Genomic DNA, 24,158 nt, shown 5'->3' with positions numbered 1-24,158 from the left:
AAAGCAGAAAAAAGAAGCAAGCAAGAGACTCATTTGGAAAAGAGAACCCTGAAACTATCAGTTGTGTGGTGGTTAATGGGCTGCAGGTTTTGGGATTGTTGTCTTGTTTGAACATGCACAGCCCTCATGTTCTGCTTCCACCCTATCGCCCAGCAAATGAGGATGGATAGCCTTCTCCACACTCCATGTTCACAGATGGCGCCCCTATCTCCTTTGTCCAAGTGTTGTCTTCTCCAGTAACTCAGTTGTCCTATTGCGTTCCCTGTTATTCGACTTGTAGACTGATTCTTCACTCAAACTAAAAATATTCTATTCCAACCATCTTGTTATTTCCTTTTCCCCTTAATCCCCTGTTTTAGCCTCCTACAGTCTTCATCCACGACCATCTTTTACACCCCATCTCATCTTCTCTCCTCATCCCTCTATCAGCGCCATAACAGCAAATCCATGTCGTTGTTGAAGTGTTGTCCCCTTTTCCTGTGGGGTTCTCTGCTCTGTGGTGCATTACAGGTACGGTTGGGTACCGAAACCTTCCGTACGGGTTGCGGGTTCCTACGCAAACGGTAGTATTCGGACCGGATTAGAACGCAAATTTCGGTTCCGACTGAAATATTTTCCCTCTGTCGCTCCGGACAGGGGCTGACTCTTTTTTTCCCTTTCTCCCTTTTCTGCTGAGTGGCACACGTGCGCACTCGCGGTGTGACGCGCGTGTCCACGCTATTCTCGGACATGCACTCTACTATCACTGCTGATAGACGGCTTTTTGTACACGCTCCGAAACGGACATAAAAATATCACACTTTCTCTGTAGTCTACCGTTTGCTAGCTACCGTAAATGTAGGCTACTTTTAAAATGGCATATTTTCCCTCTGGGCTCACCAAAACGGACGTAAAAGCATATTAACCATTCATTGACTGCACGTGATTGCTAGTAAACATATTACACTTGCTCTGCTAGTCTATCGTTCAGGACAAGACCCTGTAGCCTGGTGGTGGGGGAGGCGGGACAGCCTCCCTAAATTGTCTGCCCTTTCAAACTCATACCTGTGTGTCCAGGCCTCTTGGACACCATCTGAGAGAGTTTCCTCCTGTGCAGGACATGCCGTAAGTCAGGAGAGGTGTCTTATCTTGCCAGAGAAGGCTAATATGGTCATTTTTCTGCAAAAGAACTCCTAAAGTTTGAAGCTGGTTGGCATACCAACTCAACATTTATTTTGTCGTTACTTGTTAATAGTGTAACTGTTATTTGTTAAATAATTGTAGTTATGCGTTAGGTGACTTAGGTTTACTTATTATATATTTAAGTACTTTAAAACGCTAATATATTGTTCAATTTAAATAATTTTCAACTTTAAAAAAAACTCCTTTATGTCATTTTTCAGTTTTTCAAGAATCGGTTTAGGAATCGATTAGGAATTGGAATTGTTTTAAAAGTACCGGTTCGGCATCGGAATCATAAAAATCCAAATGGTACCCAACCCTAATTACAGGTTGAAGGTTGATGCGAGCTTCATTGGCAGGTTGACAGCTAAGCTCTGGCTGTCATCTGACAGACCAGGTTGTGTGTAAACTGTTACTGTACTCGATCCTACAGGTCAGTCAATGGCTGCTCTTGCCAGGTCTAATTTCAGTGCCACAGGCAAAAGAGGATGTTCTTGGTGTAGTCTACATCAACGACGATTCATTTATGGGATTGCTCGTTCTCTTAATACATCCATGGGGTTGCTCCGGTGCCGCCAAAAGAACCGCCTGATGTCCCTCATTTTTGGCCGGATATCCTTTACCTTCTGCTTTCTTTGTGTTGGCATTCTAAACTCCGGTCGATTTATGAGGACTATGGTTAACTGCTCCTTAGATCTCTGCAGGGTAAATCCAGATTGTAAAGAAATGCCAATAAACCAGAGCGTTTTTCTATCCCGGAATGCTGTTTGGACTCGTGAGACCTTCCTCTGCAGCGCTGTGGAAGTAGGTCTGGCAATGCGAGACTATTCTTGGTAAGACAATTGGCTGACAAGTGTGACACTCATTTCATTCCAACTAATCTCTGCAGTAGGAGTAGGAGCAAAAGCTGGAATGGGGGGTAGCAGGGGTAAACAGAGATGGGGAGAGACAAAGAAAGACAGCAGGACCCACACAAAAGCCACAGACCGAAGGCTTCATCACCTGGAAAGGTCTGTTTTGATGAGGTACTGCATGCAGCATGCGAGTAGAAAAAAAAATGATATTCCTGCTTGTTAGTGGCACACAGAAACAGTTGTTTACCAAACACTTTAAATTCACAGTGGACCTGGTTCAATTTATGCAATGAGCCATAACACCAACCAGTGCATACCCACAGTAAACAACAGTGGACAGCTACTATTTAAACCTAGTGGGAAAAAAAACAGAGGCAGACTGCCTTTACAGTCATTAATTTTACAGAACTGCATTACTGGACTCATAATGCCTTGAAATGAGGTCAGAAAAAAAAACACTTAGAAATAGCTAAGTATATCTATCTATCTCTTTCTTTCTTTCAGTCTGCGCAGTTGCTCACCGTTTTCACTTTCACTCCATCTTTCGGTGTCTGCTTAGTAGTCAGATTGAAACCCAGCATCTTATTGGCCAGTTCACCAACCTTAGCAGGGCTGAAAAGGAGAGGTTACAAGTCAAACAGTATCCTTCTTTTAAACAACAGTGTTTAGTAAAAGAAAAAAAAAAAGATGAGAAAAGCAGGTCAACTGACAGATCAAGTATTTATCTCTCCAGAGTTTTGTTTAGTTGAAGAAGGATATGGCTTAGCACATTCTGGGCATTTATGTAACATATTCTGACAAAGCACAGTTTTTGGAAATACTTTGGTACATCTACACATTGCTGTGAATAAATCTTGATTTATACTCTGTTTAAAAGCAGCCCGCATACCGGCGCTGCTTCTGTAAGCATGCTCTGGTTTTGTTAGTGAATAAAAATGAAGCAGGGGTTGTACTCATCCTTTGATAGATGAGAGAAAGATGAACTGTGCACTCATGGCACTGTCTGGGGACAATGAACTTCAACATATTTCACTTTGAAAAAGTTTCTGGCCATTGTGAACCCTGAAGTAGGGTGACGATGATACATATCTGAGACAATTGTCATGAATCATCTTTTTGCCTTTAAGGTGGCAGTAAGTGGTAGGTACCTTTACTATATATATTATATATATATATATTCTTGGCAGAGGGAAATTCAGTGTGCGCAAAGAAAAACTTTCAAGTTGTTGTTTAGCTTTTTGAAAAATGCACAAGATTTCAGAGTAAGCCTTTATTGGAGGAATACACCCATCACACTTTGTAATTCTAAGCAGGAACAAAATAAACCTCAGCGGAGACACAAAACCCAATCAACCCGAGAGAGAAAAACTCAGTATGGGGTGCAAAACGCTTCCGCCGACCCTAAAATCACTTCAAAATTTAATAGAGGGTAGTTGTTCGAAGACGAGACACTGGAAAGAAAAAGTGTTTATTTGCAGCACAAGTAATCCCGACTGTGTCTTTGTGCCTAGGGAGCATCTTCAGAGAGCTCTTTGAGCCTCCTCACTCTAAATGTTGCTGTCGCAGGAGAAATAATTTGAATCTCCCGCAGTATCTCACAGTGTGAAATGTTGATTGACGCATACTTACTCCTTAGTTAAGTGCACTCCACCTTTAAGGCCACTGTCAAACACACCCTTGCCTCTGCCACCGGCCAGAATCTGAGCTTTCAACACAATCTCCTTGGCATCTGAAATACAGATAGAGACGAATGGAGAGAGAGTCAAAAGGAGGGGAAAGAAAGAGAGAGAGATAAAGAGAGAGCACCTAAGATATAGGCTCAGCACCATGAATGCTCCCTTAAGTCTGCACCTATCTGTCCATCTGATTGAAGAAAGCAGTGGGAGAGGTAAAGAGAGGGGTGAGTGCAATATGTAATAGGGTTGGGCGATGTCCCCTAAATTGGGAATTGACGATGCTCACAGTAAAACATGGCGATGGAGGATGATATCGTCATCGGGGGCTGGTAGGGGCAGTTTTTTTACAACTTGACCTACTTTCACTTAGCTAAATACGGTGCAGTAAAGTCAATCAGATGTCCGTGATCTGCGTAACGACAGTACAGTGGGACCTAATATACCATCAATACTGAGATTAAACTACATTCTCGGTTATGTTTGCACTGAATCCCGCATTCAATAAACAGAAACATAACTCATGAACAGATGCGCCATATTAGCTCGCGACATAAAATAGCACCCTCGTGAATTAGCCTACTGTTGCCAACGTACATTCATAAATCCTGTATAACATTGTCCCGTACCTACAGGACATCAGACTTACTTATTGATGCACGCACACAGTAGTGTCCACAAACTTAGTCCAATGAGGGGAGAAAGGAAAGTGTGATAGCGTTCCACATTAACGCTTTTTCTCTCTCGCTCGAGACCGCTGTGTCCAACGTTACTAGCAGGTAGAGCGAGTAGAGCAGCTAGAGGGGAAACTAGTAGCTTCCACTTAAGGGGCTCATCTTGCACCCTGCGCAGCACAGCGCAAAGCCCGACGCAAGTGTCTTTGCTAGTTTAAGACCGACGCAATTTCCTGTCCAGCGCCCGCGACTAGGATTAGTGTGTGTGTCTGACAGGGTGGGGCGCGTGGCATCACGATGGTGGCTCTCCATCGTGATGTCGGCCAGCCAGCACAACCCTAATATGTAAAATGATTAGGGATTACTGATATGTCAGGAAGGGGAGAAAGTTTTAACTTCAGAGTTCAGCACCTATCCACAAGTAAAAATAACAGCACTACCAATTACAATGTATTTATTACTGGACATCAAATACCTTTAGAAAAACGAATCAGTCATGCTAGCGACTCTGTGAGGTTAGAACATGCTGATGCTAAGCAGGTGTAATGTTTACCATGTTCACCGTTTAGTTTACAATTTAAGTGCTAAGCAAATGCTAACATTTGCTTATTAGCCCTAAACATAGCGCTAGTACAGCGAAGGCTGCTGGGAATGTCAAAATGTGAACGTCATGGTGGTGCTAGAGAAAAAAGTTATGGACTGATCACATCATTAGGAACGCTTTGTCATGGAATTCATCATCTGGGCATCTTGAATATATTTACCAAATGTAACTGCAATCCATCTAATAGCGGTTAAGACATATCGCCAAAATCAATGTGTCTGGAAAGGATGAATTCTTGAGTCTATAAGGTAACAATAATATAATAAGATAACCTTGTTTGAAATGGGTTTGGCTAAAAGAAAATGTTGGTTTCGTCTATACTATTAGGTAGCCTATGTATACTATGTTGACTGGGTTAAATAGAATTGCATTACTAAAAAGAGACTAAATGTCAGCAGTTTTCGTTGACTAAAACTAGACGAAAATAGTCGTGGATAATTCTGACTAAAATGCTCAGACTTTTAGTCGACTGAAACTTGACTAGACTAAAAAGAGTATGAATGCGAATGTAAAACTAATAAAAACTAAAATGATAGCTTGACACAAAGACTAGACTAAAACTAAAATTAAAAACAGGCCGCCAAAAACAACACTAGGTGGCACTAGCAGAAAAGTCAAAGAATGGCCAGTCAGTAGGCTGCATCTTCTCGAGGACATGAATGTCTTCAGCAAAATTTCACGGTAATTAATTAAATAGTTAGAGATATTTCAGTCTGGACCAAATTGGTGGACCAATCCAAAGACTGACATTGCCCTCTGTAGAACTATGCCGCTAGCTTGGCTAAAGATACCATCCACATACAGTATACGCTTAAACTGTTTTAATAAGTGCATTCCTTACAACTGACATCTGCTTACAATCTCATTTGCAGAAGGGAAATTAGCAACTGCACAACTGTTCTGACACTTTCACATGACCTTGCTCCAATTATATAAGCACCCTGCATCCCCTTTGCTGTCACTGCAACCTTGCAAGAACTCGCACATCAGGAGGAGGCCCCTCAGCGGTCTATTCAGCGTCCTGCCCACAATCTCCCTCTACTCAAATGAAGCGAGGACACTTGATGAAAGATGGTCTCTGGCTAGGTTATTATTATCTAGGTGGGGGAGTTCAACCATTGACAGGTGGCTGCCATCAGGGTGGGAAGTGGGTGTTAGGGAGAGTGGAAGGGGAAGATCCGCTGTGCGATGGCTGGAAAGACACCTTGACTTTGAGGGTTGGAGACAGGCTCCTCCCTTGAATGCGTTAAAGAAGGAAAAAAAACTCTACGAGCAGGGTGGGGAACATCTAGACAGGAGCTGAGTGGAGAGAGCATGAATACTCTGGCCGTGCGCACTACTGCTGCTGTAGTAAGAAAAGGAGCCAGAGAAAATAGCCTCTGACAAGGTGGCAGGGATTGAACTAACACTGCATTAGTGAGGCCCGCTCTCAGTGGAGAGTCGAGAACTGAGAGGAGAGAATGAGAAAATAAAGGTGTGCTCATATGCAAAGGGCTTTGAGAGGAGTCATAAATGAATAAATATGTTAATAAAAAACTGCTACTGTGCAAAATTAAAAAGAGTTCAAAGCAAGATGAAATAAAGTGTCCTGTGGGCATGTGCAGTGGAGAGGGACAGCACAGAGGAAATTACTTTTGCTTTAAAAGATGAAAAAAAAGAAACATGTGGGGGAAGAACAATGTAGCCCAATAGGAAGATTGCATTGTTGGACATACGGAGAAAGCTAAGAGTATTGACAAATTGATGAGGAAAAAAGCAAGATATGGTTTTAAAGCAAAGATATATTAAATATATTAAATAGGCATGCAAAGTGTCAGGGGAGGTAATGGAGTGAGAAAGAGGCAGGTGTTCATTCCTGCTGCACTAGTAATTGATGGCAAACCTGCTTATAATGCTGCACACAACAAGATAATTGTCGCAATATCAGCGATTATGAATGGGCACTGAAAGAGCAATGTGCTGATAATAAGAGGAAACTTGAGACAAAATGAGACGGACATTAGATATAATGTGATAAAATGCATTCGCACTGCATTTTAAAGACTGTATAATGAAAAACAGTAAACCATTCTAACAGACCAAAAAAAAATCTGTGTTATCTGAGACACCAATCTGTATTGGATCATATGGAGAGGATAATGATGTCCTCAAAGATCACAGTGAAGATGGTGCATGGTAAAGAGCAGGGTGGCCATTATCTGGTAGTATGACAGACATGAGATGGCCTCTTACACTCAGACAAAGGTTGGTCCATAATGAGTGTGGAGCAGAATGGGGAGTGAATGGAAAAAGAGTAATAGCATGTAAAATCAGAGACAAGTCATGCCTTTATGTTCAACCCAGACACTGCGATGAGCAAGGGGAAAGAAGGGAACATCTGAAGTTAATCAGCAAAGACAACAGTGAGCACTGTGGGAGAGTCAGAGTTTAATGTTCATACAATAAAAAAATGCAAAATTTAAATCTGTAAACTGAGGGGTCACGCTAATGAAAGGTGATGCACATCACATGCTGATTAGTTCTCTCAGACAGCAAAATATATTGCACATTCTGTCCAATATGCTTCTGCGTAAGTATGTTTTCATTACTGTGATTGTGAAATACAAAGAGTGTACAGTGGGTACGGAAAGTATTCAGACCCCTTTCAATTTTTCACTCTTTGTTTCATTGCAGCCATTTGCTAAAATCCAAAAAGTTCATTTTATTTCTCATTAATGTACACTCAACACCCATCTTGACAGAAAAAAATCAGAAATGTAGAAATTTTTGCAAATTTATTAAAAAAAGAAAAACTGAAATATCACATGGTCATAAGTATTCAGACCCTTTGCTGTGACACTCATATTTAACTCACATGCTGTCCATTTCTTCTGATCCTCCTTGAGATGGTTCTACTCCTTCATTGGAGTCCTGCTGTGTTTAATTAAACTGATTGGACGTGATTAGGAAAGGCACACACCTGTCTATATAAGACCTTACAGCTCACAGTGCATGTCAGAGCAAATGAGAATCATGAGGTCGAAGGAACTGCCCAAGGTGCTCAGAGACAGAATTGTGGCAAGGCACAGATCTGGCCAAGGTTACAAAAGAATTTCTGCAGCACTTAAGGTTCCTAAGAGCACAGTGGCCTCCATAATCCTTAAATGGAAGAAGTTTGGGACGACCAGAACTCTTCCTAGACCTGGCCGTCCAGCCAAACTGAGCAATCGTGGGAGAAGAGCCTTGGTGAGAGAGGTAAAGAAGAACCCAAAGATCACTGTGGCTGAGCTCCAGAGATGCAGTAGGGAGATGGGAGAAAGTTCCACAAAGTCAACTATCACTGCAGCCCTCCACCAGTCGGGGCTTTATGGCAGAGTGGCCCGACGGAAGCCTCTACTCAGTGCAAGACATGAAAGCCTGCATAGAGTTTGCCAAAAAACACATGAAGGACTCCCAGACTATGAGAAATAAGATTCTCTGGTCTGATGAGACCAAGATTGAACTTTTTGGCGTTAATTCTAAGCGGTATGTGTGGAGAAAACCAGGCACCTGCCCAATACAATCCCAACAGTGAAACATGGTGGTGGCAGCATCATGCTATGGGGGTGTTTTTCAGCTGCAGGGACAGGACGACTGGTTGCAATTGAAGGAAAGATGAATGTGGCCAAGTACAGAGATATCCTGGAAGAAAACCTCATCCAGAGTGCTCAGGACCTCAGACTGGGCCGAAGGTTCACCTTCCAACAAGACAATGACCCTAAGCACACAGCTAAAATAACAACTCTGTGACCATTCTTGACTGGCCCAGCCAGAGCCCTGACCTAAACCCAATTGAGCATCTCTGGAGAGACCTGACAATGGCTGTCCGCCACCGTTCACCATCCAACCTGACAGAACTGGAGAGGATCTGCAAGGAAGAATGGCAGAGGATCCCCAAATCCAGGTGTGGAAAAACTTGTTGCATCATTCCCAAGCAGACTCATGGCTGTACTAGCTCAAAAGGGTGCTTCTACTCAATACTGAACAAAGGGTCTGAATACTTATGACCATGTGATATTTCAGTTTGTCTTTAATAAATTTGCAAAAATTTCTACATTTGTTTTTTTCTGTCAAGATGGGGTGCTGAGTGTACATTAATGAGAAATAAAATGAACGTTTTTAATTTTAGCAAATGGCTGCAATGAAACAAAGTGAAAACTTTAAAGGGGTCTGAATACTTTCCGTACCCACTGTATATGCACTAGATACATTACAATGCATTTCTTTACATGTTGCAGCCACAGTAATTAAAAACACCTTCTGCAGAAAGTGGTTTGGTTATTATTGGTTGAATGAAAACCCTTTTCTTGGAGGGAGGGGGGGATATGATTGCATAATCTGTTCTCTGCTTCCATTTGTATCATACATGGCTCACACTGTGAAGATGCAGAGTAAGATGTTCATCTCCATTTATTTTCTATATCTCGGGGACACAGGAAGGAGATTAACATTGCACAACATCTCAAATCACATCACATGCAATTAGAGTAATGCGGCCATCATCCTCAGGCCTTAGTCGTTTCCCAGCAATGAGTGCAAATCAACTCCCAGTCTGCTTGCCAGTGACAGCAGCTGGCAAAGGGGATGTTACTTCTACAATCAGTGTCTCTTTCACCCTCTTTCTTTCTGTGCACTTTTGAAAGGCCTATTCTCTTCCAAACCCTCCTCCCTTCCCTTGTAGCCCCTGGGTGGCCAGCAGCAGAGATAGCTCTGGTCTGATATTTAATAAAGCCTTCGAGGGCTGTGCCATAAGAGGGATGCTGGCTGGTAAGGGACAGATGTAGGCTGTGCGCCGATCCATAGAGAGTAAGATGTGGCTATCGTCTGCATGGAGAGAGAAGAAAAATCAGCACGGTCCTCCCCAGCATGCATGTGTTCTGTAATGAAAGTAATGTGTCGGTTAAATGGAGGCGACTAAACTCTTGGGAGGGAGGAGAAAACAAACACGAACGCACACAGCCGCAATCAAACAACACAAAATAGCCGGAGCCTTCCTGTGGATGAATGCCATTAACACTAGAGGGAAGGGAAAAAAGAAAGACCTCGCAACTTCAGCATCTGTGCTCATCATTTCAGCACTCTCCTTGGTTATGATGCAGAAGAGTGTTGATTGCTGTCAAACTTAGTCTATGGAAAAAAAACAAAGTCTGCAAGACCATGAAATGTCAGTCTGCAAGACCATTAAAACAAATAATGTAGACCTAACTATTCTTTCCCCAGTATTTCTTGGAATAGGTTCATTTCAAGCAGCTGAAATGTAATTCATAATTCAGGGGTATTTCAGCACTATAAGTAGAAAGAACAACAATCTGTGTTTCCATTTGCTTCCATCTAGTGGCACATGGCACGTCTTTAAATAACTTCAATTATGTTGTCAACTGCATATTGATAGCTACATAAAGCTATTGGAGCGGCTCTAGCTTTTGACTTACCTTGCCACAGGGCTTTTTACTGTGTCACATCCATGGCTCACTGATATAGGGAACAAACAATGGACGCGTAACCTACTATAGACTAAAACAGGGCAACTATCTGATTAGCTTTACTAATTACCCAAGCGGAAAACTGAATATGTGCATGCTGTTTTTCCTTTACTTTTCCACCATGTGTATAAAATGGGAAAGTTAGGCCAACACTTGTTTCCATATGTTCTGTGTAATAGCCATGCCAGCACATTGTGTAAATAACACTTTGGCACAGGCAGGGCCAGTAAATGGTATAGGTTGTGTTTAATGTTTTGACTCCTTGTTGTGATGATTATATTTTACCACAGTGGTAAGGCTGGTATCATCTTGGACCAGTTCAGCTTTCCATAAACTTTTACTATTTCCAAATCTGCCAGACTGCGAAAATGTCAGACAGAAAATGTCTCTCCATTCATCCACTGATGGCAGGTGAACCAAAAGGAAAGATATGAAAACAAAACCTTTGGTTTTTCATGTACTTTGAACCCTGACATATAATGGCTTTGGAATTCTTCAAGCAAAATACGTTTCCCTGTTCAAGCTGAGGTAGAAAACAGAATGATGATGTCATCGTCCATCGGCAATGGCCGACAACCATCGTCATGTCCTGACAGACGCTGGGACACGTGTTTGCGGTGGCGGTAATGGCATTCATTGCATGCTCAAAAAGTCACAATTCTGATTTGTTAACGGGCACAGATTGATTTTGCGAGTGCAATTGCAGGTGGACACAGGCTGCCACTTTATTTCCTAAAATCATCAAATTGGATAGTTGTAATAGTGTATTGCCTCTGGACAGCACGCACCCGAGAAGGAGAAAGACAGAGAGAGGAAGAGAGTGAGTGTGTGTGAGAGAGCGAGAGCTACTGGTACAATTACGAACACACTTATTTTTACAGTCTATGGAACTGGCGAAAGAACGTCACGATTGATAAGATGACAGACATCCTTTAATTGTTAACGGTGGAGGATATAGCTGATGTAGCCGGTTTGGTGCCCATATGATTTGAGTTTCACTCTCATGCAGCCCGCGTCCACAGTCCGAGTGACCAACACTCAGTCAAGCAGCGCAGCAGAGAGGAGAGCTATTCCACCAGGGGGAGTTTCACAGATCACAGGCCCTGCCGTTTTAAGAGCTGTATGGGAAAGTACTCTTTCCTATACTGGGCAGTTGTCTTGTGGAATGGCTTACCTTCCAACCTTAAATTGTTGCGCTCCTCCTACTTTCATTTTAAATCTTCAAAAAGGTTGTATTGTTGTCGTACTGTATTGACTGTTTATGTGTCTGCTTGTCTGTCTGGGAATTTAGCCCTTGTTTTCTATTGTGTTTTAGATCGGTTTTACTTGTTTGTTTTGATTATTAGTTGACCCCGTTCCCCTTGTCCTCAATGTTTTTAGTCCATGTGGTGTTATTCCCCTTCCATCTTAAGGACCACAATGGAAACAAGCCTTTGGGCTTCATTGTGTTTTTATCCTTTTGAACACCTCTTGTTGATTGTTGTTCAATAAAGTTTTTTAATTCAATTCAGACAGATAGGCCAATACAGACGTGTAGCGAGAGCACACTGGGAGCAAGATGCCTGAATATTAATTCATGTCATCGTCCATCATGATGTTTCACTGTGGACATCATCAGATGCCTGTTTGGTAGACATTGCCCAACCCTTGTTGAAAAGTCAACAAACATTAATAAATCCTAACCACGCTCTACAAAGTCATCTTGCCACTGGCATGTCCCAAATGTTGGGACTTGTATAACAAGGGACAAACAAAGATTCAGACCAAAAAAAGTCAAAGATAACAATTTGACCTCTTTGTTGGTTACAACTAAATATATCATTACCATCTCACTGTCTGTCCTGGTTAAGCCCACCATCCCTGTGTCTGTCTCTGCCTCTAATGATGCCATCTCAGTGCTACTCAGTGGAGGAGAATATCAGCGTCTCGGACCGACACTGGCACCTCTGTGTGACACCTCCCCCAGTCACTGCTTGCATGACGGCCGAGTCCTCATTAGAGGACAAGTCCACCTGGCTTTCAGACATAGACAGCACTTCTAATGACATCCTGAGATGGCCCTGGTCTCCTCTCAGTGACAGAGAGGTGCAGTTCAAATCCCTGGCTGAGCGTGTTTTACACTGGTTGCCATACAACCAGAGAGTTGACGGTAATGATAATGGTGTTGTGGAATGATGGGTACTAAATGAACATTGGAAGAATCAGTAGGGAGAATCATTTTTGTTTGACAACGAAGCCTCAGCAAAACCATTTACTTGTATCAAGCCACATCATGAGACAGTTAACTAGAAAAATACTAACTTTGGGTTGCAGACAACAGAGTGATCCAGAAAATCTCCATACAATATTTTAAATAAGTGACCAAGAGTCTGCACAAACATGAGCTGCTCACTTCTCATTATTGACTCAACATTTGTTATAAGTTCAGCATGAACAATAGCCATCAGTTCAGCATGTACTACAACAGCATATACAACATCTGCTGCTGCTAATGCACTGATGGGCAAGAGCCCTACTTGCAGTGCCATTTCCACTGACGAGTAATGAAGCTTGCCTAATGATCGGAGGTCTCTACAACAAAGCACAATGATGTTTCGTACATATCACTCCACTAGCACAATTCCTATTTATGGACCTGACTTAACTTTTAACTCCAACCAATACTAACCTGACTAGAAAGTCTGCATTTATGCAACGTACCCTGACAACAAATAATGGGATAGGCAACATGTTCACTTCTACTGCCACATTAGTATCATCCTAATACGATAGAGGGGATGTGTGAGAAATAATTCCACGTCTCACCCATAACATGAATAGGTTAGGGTGCGTAATGAGGAGGTGGAAACACTAAGCTGCTTACAGAAATCAGCTCTTTGAGAGACAGGGTGCTTTACCCTGCAAAGCCTATTTACAGCTGTTAAGACAATTTCGGATGCATGGCTTTTTTTTTACCTAACGAGAGACCTAAGAGCCAGCTAATGAACAGTATGGGATGACAACAGGTCCTTGGATAGGCCAGGTGTCTGTGTTTGAGCTCCTGTATTGTCTATGTGCTTCAGGGTGTTTTGTGCAGATTCCTAAAACGAAAACGATGTGATTGCAGTTATCATACAACCTACAATGTGTTTCTGAATGAAGCTGGTGCAGTGTCCGTCAGAAGGCCGCTGTGCCCATGTTAATAACCTTATGTTTCAAACCAGCCCTTCCTCATCCTCTTTCCCCATTGGGTGTGTGTTATCTTGGCAGGTACTGGAGACAGGAAAACTGCAGGATAACATCCGTCTTCCTGTGTGACAGACCAGCCCTCTGAAGGGACGAGAGCTTATCCGTCCATCAACGGGTGCCCTGCAGGGAGCGGGGTGGTGAGACAAAGATACCTACAGCTCACTCCAGCTCCTGTCCCTGTACTCATTTAGTTCTCCTACAATGTGATCAAAGTGGCAAACAAGGACACTGAGGTACTGCGTTTATTTTACAGTAGGGTGGGGTATAAATTGGGGGGGGTGTTAAGCACTACAGACAAAAACAAAGCAACACAGCCAGTAATTACTAGAGAAGGAGGAGATCAAGAATAAAAGACAAAAAGTGAGTGAATGAACAAATCTGAGGGAGCAGAAAAGAGATATCAGGCAAGATTGCTAAAAAAAAGAGGGACTAAAGCAAAGGAGAAGACAAAGGTGGGTAAAATGCAGAAGAAAGAGCAATGTTATTTTGATTTGACATTACCAGTTAATAGCTATGTAAATGGCCCTCATCCCATTTACTTAGAAATTAGTAACATAATTGGCCCCGACTTGTTTCAAACTCTTGCCACATAAACAGCAGCAGCATGGTTAATGGTTGCCCATTTGTCAAGTGATTTTCTTTTATTAGTGTGCACAACGCAAATCAGTCTTATGCGTGTATAGGTAGTATACTTGCTAAATATCCCACACAAATGAACAAGAACAGCTATGGGAGTTTAACAATCTATTATTCTATAATTATTTAACTTTGGTCTTCTGTAAACTACACATATTCAGTGTACAGATGACACAAATTTACAGTAGCTACACATGCTTTAAATGTCTGTTAATGACTGCAAGCAGCATTGCATGATGCATCATAAGAGTGTCTCGGACCTAAAATGTCCACTGGAAAACCAGAGCCAACCAAGTTTTCTTAGTTTAGTATATTCTGTTTATAAAGTTTGACTTAGATTTTCTCGTCTTACTCTGACATGACGACTGGGACTGTTGCAAGTAAACTTATTATAAAAAGAGCTAGCTAACTTATCTTGTCTCGCACAGTTCTATAACTCAACAACATATAAACACAGCCCATTGGGCCTCATATTTCCAGTTACCTTCCCCTCCCACGATAACTCAGGTTCACCAATTTAAAACGATCATTAAACAGACCCTCTTTCTTCTTTGTCATTGTTGCCATCATAGCCGGGCTACCGCCGTGTTTACATTGGGAACAGCGGAGGTGGCAATGGTTACCGCGCGCTAATGGAAATTACATGGCTGGCAGTAAGAGCATGAAGATGGCAACAATACAAGTGCAATATCCCATAATACTGAGGCCGCATATTCTTTTGAAGTTCAAGAACACATTTTTAAGATTAATAGATGAGCAGCTGCCTCAGTGGCCTCTGTCCAGTAGACCGACGAGAAGAGAACACGACATGAGTTCCAGCTGGAGTACATACGCACAAAGCTCTAAGAGGGTCGTCTTATCCCACACTACTTCAGACAAAGACAAAAGTGAAAGGGCCGTGGTTGAGCCAACTCGACACAGCACTAACTGCTACTGTCAGCGCTTTTCACCAGAGACTCTGCCTCATTTTCTGAAGGGGGAAGATGAAAGTGGTCTTAAAAGGCGCTTGAAGAGTTGAAGCGCACGAGGCGGCTCTAGTGGGTACTGTGAATGAGAAGGGAGGGGATGCGCAGTGAGGAGAGGTCTGACCATTTTCCATGTTTTAACCATGTTTGAAAGTAAGATATATTTGTCTGTCCATTGTGAAAAGGAAGCAGGTCCCATGTGTGTCCATAGGTGGTATAGTACAGCTGTGACTTTCCTTTTTTCACTCACATTATTAAAATGTCTGAACAAAAATTTTCTTTCTAAATTAAAGCTAAATCAAAGGCAAATGCTGATCTATGTAAGTGAGCTACTGTCCAGGTGATGACTCCTCTAGCTATTTGAGCTATATTTTATTTTATAACATGATTTTCCTAAACTGCACCTGGACTGATTGTTAATCAGAATCAGGTGTGTTAATGCAGACACACATTTAAAATATGCATGGCAGTTGTCCACAGCACAATGCCTGATTAGATACATTTATGATCATCTTGCAACACCAGGTGCTCGAACTCAGACCCGTTGAGGCCGTAGGCAGGCTCAGATCTCAGGGAGCTATTATCTGGGTGATGTCACAAGTGGCATCGCAATGCCTAGTAGACAAGGAGCAGGCTTGCATGAAAATGCAGAATTTTAAGCTACTGTAAAAATATTTGTATATATATATATATTGTATTTCTTAATAGAAAATTCTGAGAATTTGTGTATTTGGTTAAGACAACATAGAGATGCCTGTAATTTATTTTCACAAGGATCAATAAATGCCAAACTGATGTTTAAAGATGCTCTATTTTGCATTGACTGCTATGCATAGATGAGGACACAATTCAATTTTTATGTATTCACTTTTTGAGATAAAATTCTGAAATGTTGCACACTAAATCTACAGTGATCTTTGGATGTTGTGAATGTTTTCCATGAACATCAAAGATTTAGTTTGGAAGAAATTGCAGTATTTGTTTACACTATTGTATGCAGTAAAACGTTTTAACTGTGTGGAGGACAGTCTGGAGATGAAGTTGCCCAAATTTGGTGTCAATTGTTTTTGCAAAAAGTAGAGTGATGGACTTAAAAATTGCCACTAGGTAAAAGCACAGTACAGTTTCTTATCTATTGAGGCTACAGTTTGGCGTAAGTTGTGAAGTTGTAGTATGTACGGCTGATTTGTTATGAATTTTTAAAGTTTAGAATTTTAAATGGCTGTTGTAGCGCCACCATCAGGACTATAGCACACAAATCTTACCGATTGTGTTTTGCATAGGACTGGACTCGTGTGCAAAGTTTGGTGAGTTTTCATGCATGGGAACATGGATTTCTTAGGAAGAGGAATAATAATAATACAGGCAACTACAATAGGGTCCATGCAGCTTTGCTGCTTGGCCCCTAATTAGCATCCCTAGAAAAAGCACATTAAACGAAAGCAGAAGTGGCTAAATAAACTGAGAAAGCATAGCACAGCATCTTCACTGACACATAGGACAGAGAGGTTGGGGGAGAGGGGAGTATGAGGGAGGACTTCCCCCACATGGTGATACCCATGTGGGGGAAGAGTGTTTCTATGACAGATGGTACAGGCTAGACACCATGTATATGGTAGTCTAAAGATGATCTCATAAACCAGCACCAGGCACCAGGTCGGAGGTGTAAATGCTTCTCTGCACCCTACCAGAGAAAGTGTAACCGTTAATATCACCAGCAAAATAAATGTGGAGGCACACCAAGTGTGAGCATCTGTGTTATGCCTTTACTTATGTCACATTTCACACCCTTACTAATAAACCATTCTAATGCATCACCAGAGAACTGAAAATGTGATAAATACATAAGTCATAAGTAACCATTTTTTACAAATTGCACACATTCATTATATGTAATTAGTGCATACAGTTTACTTTTAAATATATAACCTTTTTGGGGAGCCTGGGTGGCTCACCTGGTAGAGCGGGCATCCCATGTACTGAGGCTCAGTCCTCGCCACAGCGGCCGCGGGTTCAATTCTGACCTGCGGCCCTTTGCTGCATTTCCCCCTCTCTCTCTTCATACAGCTGTAATTAAAAGAGAACTCCAACTGCAGTACACTGAAGTGCAGATACAATACCGGCCATGAACTTTGTTACACTACCTGTAGTAAGGAAAAATGCATACCTTCTCCTGCAGATCAAAGCAGAACCATGCATGATATTATGGCTGGGCACTTCCTGTCTGTCCTCCCAGTTGCTCTCACAGTTACAGCTGCCCTGGCTCTTTATGCCACTGGGTCCTTCCAACATGCCCTGGCTCTGTGTTTGGTATATCCCATGTCTATTTACACCGTTAGTGACGGGGAAACACAGTGGACGTGTCTGGGAGTCCATCCAGCAGAGGCTGCGGTGCATGGAGTCTCTTCTGCACCTCAGTGCACAATGGGGAACCCATACCAAATGTGTACTGATATCATACATGTATTGGACTCAGAATTCAACGTTGAACTACACCAAAACCCACCACACACTAGGATGGTTCCAATAAGGTTGGTGATGGTGTCAGAAGCTGGCTGCATGTCCAACATAATATACAAGATACTTTAATCTATAAGCCTGCATAGGCATTTACTCTCCATTTAATGCATGCACTGTCTGAAACTAACGACTTAATGCGTAGGTCTCCCTAAGCAGACTGGCAGTAACACGAACATTAGACATGGCACAATAAACTTTAAGCCAGTATTGTGTAGAAAGATGCTAGCTCCTGGTTTACAATGAGATCAGTCTTAATTTGCAGTTCACAGGCCAGAGGCAGAGAGGTCTGAGCTGCCACAGAGAGCAGACAACTAAATGAGCAGTCTAAAAACAATCACTTTAAAAGGTGCACACAACAACAGTGTCCTTGGCCTTGAGATACTTTTATTTACACATCATCGGAGTCACAGGGTAAGCCTCACTGACTACGTTTACATGCACAAAACATTCTGGTTTTTGCCCTTATTCCGAAAAAGACAATATTCCTACTTCCTACAAGTGTTCCGGCATGGGGAGACTTGTTGTTCCGTGTGAACACAACCTCCCTCTTTCATTCTTATATGAAACTTATATTTTGGCGCCCGATTAACACACGCAGTTCTGTTATTTAGGCCTCCGCTCGCTCCGTAGTTTGGGAAATCAGGAAGCGGAGCTGCATCTATGCGCTGCACTCACCTTTACTAATCACAGTTACCTCGGCGTGACAGCACATTATTTTGACGCACAGTGGGAACTTTGGTCGCATGCTTTGACTATTATGAAGAGGAGAGGCATTTTGCTGACGTGTGCGCTGAGCACTTTCTGCAAGTAGCCAGACAGTGGGACATTGAACATAAAGTCAGCACACTGAACACTGACAGTGCATGCAACATGATTGCAGCGGCTAGGCAACTCCCGTTCGAGCATATGCCTTGCGTTGCACATTGCCTCCACTGAGCCATCACAGTTTCTCTCACACTTTTGTTTTAATTTATTTTTTTGTATCGCTCATTTTTGAACCAACTTAGTATAATGGGATGTTTTTGTGAGTCTATATTTTCACACATGTAAGGTTAAAGTTTAAACACAATCATATTGTTACATTTAGCTGACCAACTTGTACAATGTGCCTGTTGCTGTAATGCAGGGAGTCCAACTAACCTTTACAAGTGTAAAGTGGGACTATACATTGTGTTAGTATTACCAAGTAATGTTACACTCAGGTTAATATGCCCATCTGTTGTTGCTTGATGGGCTTGAGTTTGCCATATTATGCTTTCAGCACATGTTTGAGCATCCAGTACCTTTGAAGTTATTCTGGAGCCTATTGTAGTCAGTATTTGTCATTGTTTTGGATTGCTGCAATAATAATAAACATTTCCGTAAAGCAAGCATATTTATCCGCTCCAATGTTAATAAGAGCATTAAAAACTTGAAAAACATCCCTTTTAAAAGTACATTTAGAGCAGATAAAAACATGTTCATTTGCAATTAATGCTTGTTAACTATGGACAATTACGCGATTAATGGCGATTCAATATTGTAATCGATTGACAGCCCTAATATATAGAATGGCCAACAAAATATTGTGTTGTCAACGCAGGAACTGAGTTTTACCTCAGCCAACTAGTGCTTTCAACCATGCCAACTTAAGACAGGAGTGCTTGGCAGATAGAAACTGATGGGGACGCATTTGTCAGTCTATTAGATCACTTACATATCGTTCTTTCCCTCTCACTCATACACCATCACAAAAAGCACAAGCATAACCAAATCTTTCACAGACACACCTGCCTCATCAATGAGTTGGCTTATGTCAAAGTAGTTCGCTATTATTCAGTAAGCCAACATATCAAACTAACTATCCCTCTAATAAGCACACATGAGATTTGACAGCCATGCATAAAAACTGCTCTGTTTACACTGAATATTCATAGCAGAGTGAAATAAATTAAAATGCTTCCCACCTCTGTTAATCTTCATTCTGGTAGTGAGGCTGTGCTAAGAAGAAAGTGAAGAATACAAGCAGAGGTAGACTGAGGTGAACGGGGAGCAAGAGAAATTAAGGTGAGGCTGACCACACACTGGCCGCTGCGTGGAGGCTGCCTGGATTTTTCTATGTCTTTGCACACCAGAAACGTGTCTGATGCGGCGCTGCTGCTGCTAGCCTTCTCTGTACACATGTATGTTTCCCGTTGATTTACTGCACTCAAGCAGCATTACCTACTTCATGTTAAACATAAATATATACTGATTTGATTACAGCAAAGACAACGTCAGCAGTATTGACGGCAAAATAGGCTACAGAATATTTCGCTCTGTATTGACAGGTGCAATATTTTAAAAATCTATATTTTGTTTTATTACATTCATATCTGCATTTATATCAAAACCTGGAGACGTTCAAACATCAACATGTCATTTATTAATATGTATTTGTGTCAAAATGACGTATAAACATCTTTTCCTATTCTATTTTGCCTGGAAACGCTTCCAACGCGCTTGCGCGTCACATGAAAAATAGGCGTCGGTCCTATTTCTAGCATGCACCCGTTTTCGAGCCGCGCCTGAGACGTGTGTGTCACGCAGGCAGTGTGCAAGCTCTAACCTGTTAACATGGGAGCCAAAGTAAAAACGGACACGCCACGCAGCTGACACGCTCACGCCACGCGGCCAGTGTGTGGCCGGCCTAACTTTAAAAACTGAACACAAGACAGAGAGAAGAGAACCAAAAAACATACAGAAAATGTGAATGCAACACAATTTGTCAAATGAAAAGTCAGGAAGATGTCAACTCTAAAAGAGCACAACATATTCCAAACTCATCTGATATGAGGTGTACACATACACGAGTATATGTTGCTCCCATTCATCACACAGGCTCAACATGCGGTGAAGATAAGAATCCACAGCAATGTTTTCTTCCATCGCCGCTTTGTCAATGAATGATTGCTGGGGGAGGCAGGAGGCATGACAGACATGAAGGGCTCTTGCAGCAGAGAAAGGAGGGAAAATGTGGTTTTGATTTAAAATTCAGACTGAAAATCCATCAAGATTTGCTCAACAGATGCATCTGTCAAGCGAGTGGCGACACACAAAGCGGACTGCATAATCACATTCTCTTTGGCTGTAGCAGAGCACAGGTATGTGTATATTTGTGTGCATGTGCAAGGCTGTGCATATGCGCTTAAAAGCAAAGACGAAATCTGTATTCATTACTGGACTTGCTGTGAGATTTCGTTAGATAGCAACCAGGTCTTTGTGATAAATCTCATATATGAGTGTGCTCACATCACTACAAAAGGAAAGGCAATTCAGTCTTGCATTGACTGAAGCTTTATACAGTTATCGATAACATATTTAGGCAATGCAGAAGGGGATCTGCCAAAGAAGACAACCTTTTCCAAATCCATATACGCACAAGATTTTCACATATGGCGTTATTTGATGAATACCAAGTACCAACGCATGAAATGTCAGAAACTCTTTCAGGCGATTTACTGGAAGAAGTTCCTGCTCCATTTCCCAAACAGTATTACCCTCTTGCACACCTCAAGGAAGGTATGCACTTGCATCATGAGATGTGCATGTATTGCTCCACAGAGGGCTTAACATTTGTTTTCTCATTGAGATGGATTGACGTGTGACTTTACTCAAACTTTAAGTATATTTTGTATTTGTCCATCTAATGACATGCTTTTTATCTTATAATTGTCACATTATCTTATTATTGCAATTTTATCCTATTTTATCTTATATATGACTAGTTCTCTTACTTTGTATTACAGCAACTAGTGTTTTTTTTTTTTTTTTTGCTGAGCTGACCTGTTTCCTTGCCAAAGACATTTAATTGTACCATAGACCCTGTGTTAATCCATATATGAAAAATAAACTTGAAACGTTTACACTAATGGGTACTGTGTATGAGTGTGTGATCTAAGGTACTCTTGGTTAAATGCCTTCTTACTTGCCCTCTAAAGTTCTTGGTTGTTTCATGAGGCTGATGAAGCACTGAGTAAAATGTGGTAACAAATTCGTTTTGAGTTAATACAACAAACGTGTAGCTGCATTTTTCTGACCTCTTTTAGGTCACATTTTAGCAAGCACGGAACTGGAAGTGCTGCTGAAGGTTCACTGCTTTCTTAGTAGCATCACACTGCAAACATCAGTTATTGATTCCGACAGAGAGACATTTACTTGTACTTGCCCCATATAGCGCTGAAGACCATAGCACATAAATTATTATCGTCTTTGCTCTATAACAAGACAAGGACTGGATACCTGAATGCCTAAAATCTGTTGAGAGACAGTAAATGTCCTTAACTTAACAAAAAAGAAAAGACTATTAAAACACTTTCAATCAAAACATCTAGACATTAAAGCCATGCTATGTAACTTCAAGGTCCTAACGTTTTTTTGTTTCAAAAAGACAGCTTGGTCCTTGGGCCGTCTTTCTCACTTTCTCACACAAGCTTGGGTATGAGACTAGAGGATCTGGGTCATTGGTTTTAGACAGACAGCAAGAGTTAAGAGTGCCATTCTGCCAGCGTCCCGGTGGAGCACACATTATAAAAACTTTTGACTTTCTGATACCTCACTGCATGGCTCACCCAGTATGGGGCCCTGCTTTCCATGAGTCATTAGCTGGTTGTGATTCCCCCATCTGCCACAATATAAACTCTCCCCTGAGTTGTCATTCAAGTTAAAGGGAATCAATGGTCCATGTCGGATATTTTTTTCATGTTTTGATAAAGAAGGAGAAAGATTTTAAGCTATTTGTCCTCAGCGATAATAGAGCAAATCAATCTGTGTCCACTTTAGGAGAGTTGGACCACTCTACATTACACGAGAGGAGTGAGAAGAGGTTCTATATAGCATAGCTGCAATTGAACCGTCAACTTAACCACTTCATTCGTTAAGTGAGTGTAGCGGAGGAGAATACTGGTTGGTGTGCATGTGTATGTGAGTGTCTGTGTTTCACATGGACAAGTTTACCCTACGCATTTCATTCATCCCTGTCTGTGCTTCCATGCTTGACTGGTTCATTCTTTTGTGTATGAGAGATGCCAGGGGCTCACAGCAGGATATCAGCACCACACAGAAATCCATTTGAGTCGCTCCTGGTCAGCTCAGATACCCCAACCATCCATATCCCCTGTAAACAGCCATATTCTGTGTCCTCTACGCTGGAAAGCCATGAAACGGAGCTCCATCCAGGGCTGGCTTCACACCCGGCCTCCCCCTCACCTCCTAGTAGGCAGAGCTTGACAGTCTCAGTTTGCATTTCAGCCCAACAGATCTTAACTAAAGAGGCTACTGATCTCCACCTTTCTCTCATTCCCTATCACATTCATGTATGACCTAACATGGCCCAAGAGTGAGCCGTACACATTCATGTGAGAGCATGAAAAGACACAGTGTGTATCTGAATAAATGAACCGTCAGTAGATGCTCACTTGCATGCTTAATAGTGAGCCAGCTATAGTCACAGGATACGCTAAGTGTGAGCAACACACAAACATACTAGGACACTGACAAAAGCTTAGTGCATAAATGGAGATGAGAAGATAAAGCAGCTCTGAAGTTGTGGGAATAAAGGGGTTGATTTACTGAGCCAACCGCAATTTACTAACCTGACGTGCCAGATGGTTTGTACACAGAACTATCTGAGAAGCCATCATTGGAAATCATAGGAAAAAGCCAGGCACTTTCAAAAATACCTGGCAGGGAATTGGATGAACCATCTATCTATCTATCTATCTATCTATCTATCATGTCCACCATTGTTGTTTTGAACCAACAGTCACGGCCGTCACACATCTAAACCACGCCCGTAGCCGCCAGTAGCTCCTCAACGGACCCTGATTGGTTCGGACCGCTGCTCTTCGGACATAAATGCATTACTTGAAGCCGGACGAGATTGATTTTGATGTGATGTCATCCCGCGATTCTCGCGTGATATCGCGAGAATCCAGCTGCGATGCAAAGTAAGCAATTTACTGCCAGAGCTGCAACAATTAACGTTGGCGCAGGTTTTCAATTTAGCTGGGAATTTACTAACACAAGTTCATTTGAATGCACTGCTGCTACTTAATAACTGATGGTAGGTTATTTAACATGTGTCTTTTCAATTACTGGAAAGTAATAGAGAGCAAAAGAAAGTGCAAGTTATCTGCTACTGAGCTTGAAATATTAGTTGCAGAAACCAATAAAAACATTTCTGAACTAATTACCTCTACTAAAGTGGACAGTGATAAATCACTTCCAATGACCATTTGGATAACGTTCATTTCCCTCTGCACATTGCAGTTCAACATAGAGATGTCCTAAAATATATTTTAGAATAACCCAAACGTGCAATTT

The 24,158-nt window shown here is 41.8% G+C and overlaps 1 protein-coding gene across 1 annotated transcript in view; it reads right to left on the bottom strand.

Annotated features, from left to right (window-relative positions):
* Window positions 1–24,158, bottom strand: part of suclg2 (succinate-CoA ligase GDP-forming subunit beta) — a 107,868-nt gene that overhangs the window by 58,698 nt on the left and 25,012 nt on the right. The window contains exons 3-4 of the mRNA XM_078247916.1: window positions 3,645–3,744; window positions 2,537–2,627 (exon numbers count right to left, since the gene is read on the bottom strand). Coding sequence (XP_078104042.1) covers window positions 2,537–2,627; window positions 3,645–3,744 — 191 coding nt within the window. The remainder of the gene's footprint in view (window positions 1–2,536; window positions 2,628–3,644; window positions 3,745–24,158) is intronic.

This window comes from Sander vitreus, chromosome 4 (assembly GCF_031162955.1).
Source record: "Sander vitreus isolate 19-12246 chromosome 4, sanVit1, whole genome shotgun sequence".
Lineage (NCBI taxonomy): Eukaryota > Metazoa > Chordata > Actinopteri > Perciformes > Percidae > Sander > Sander vitreus.
This window is presented reverse-complemented; position numbering and strand designations above follow the sequence as displayed.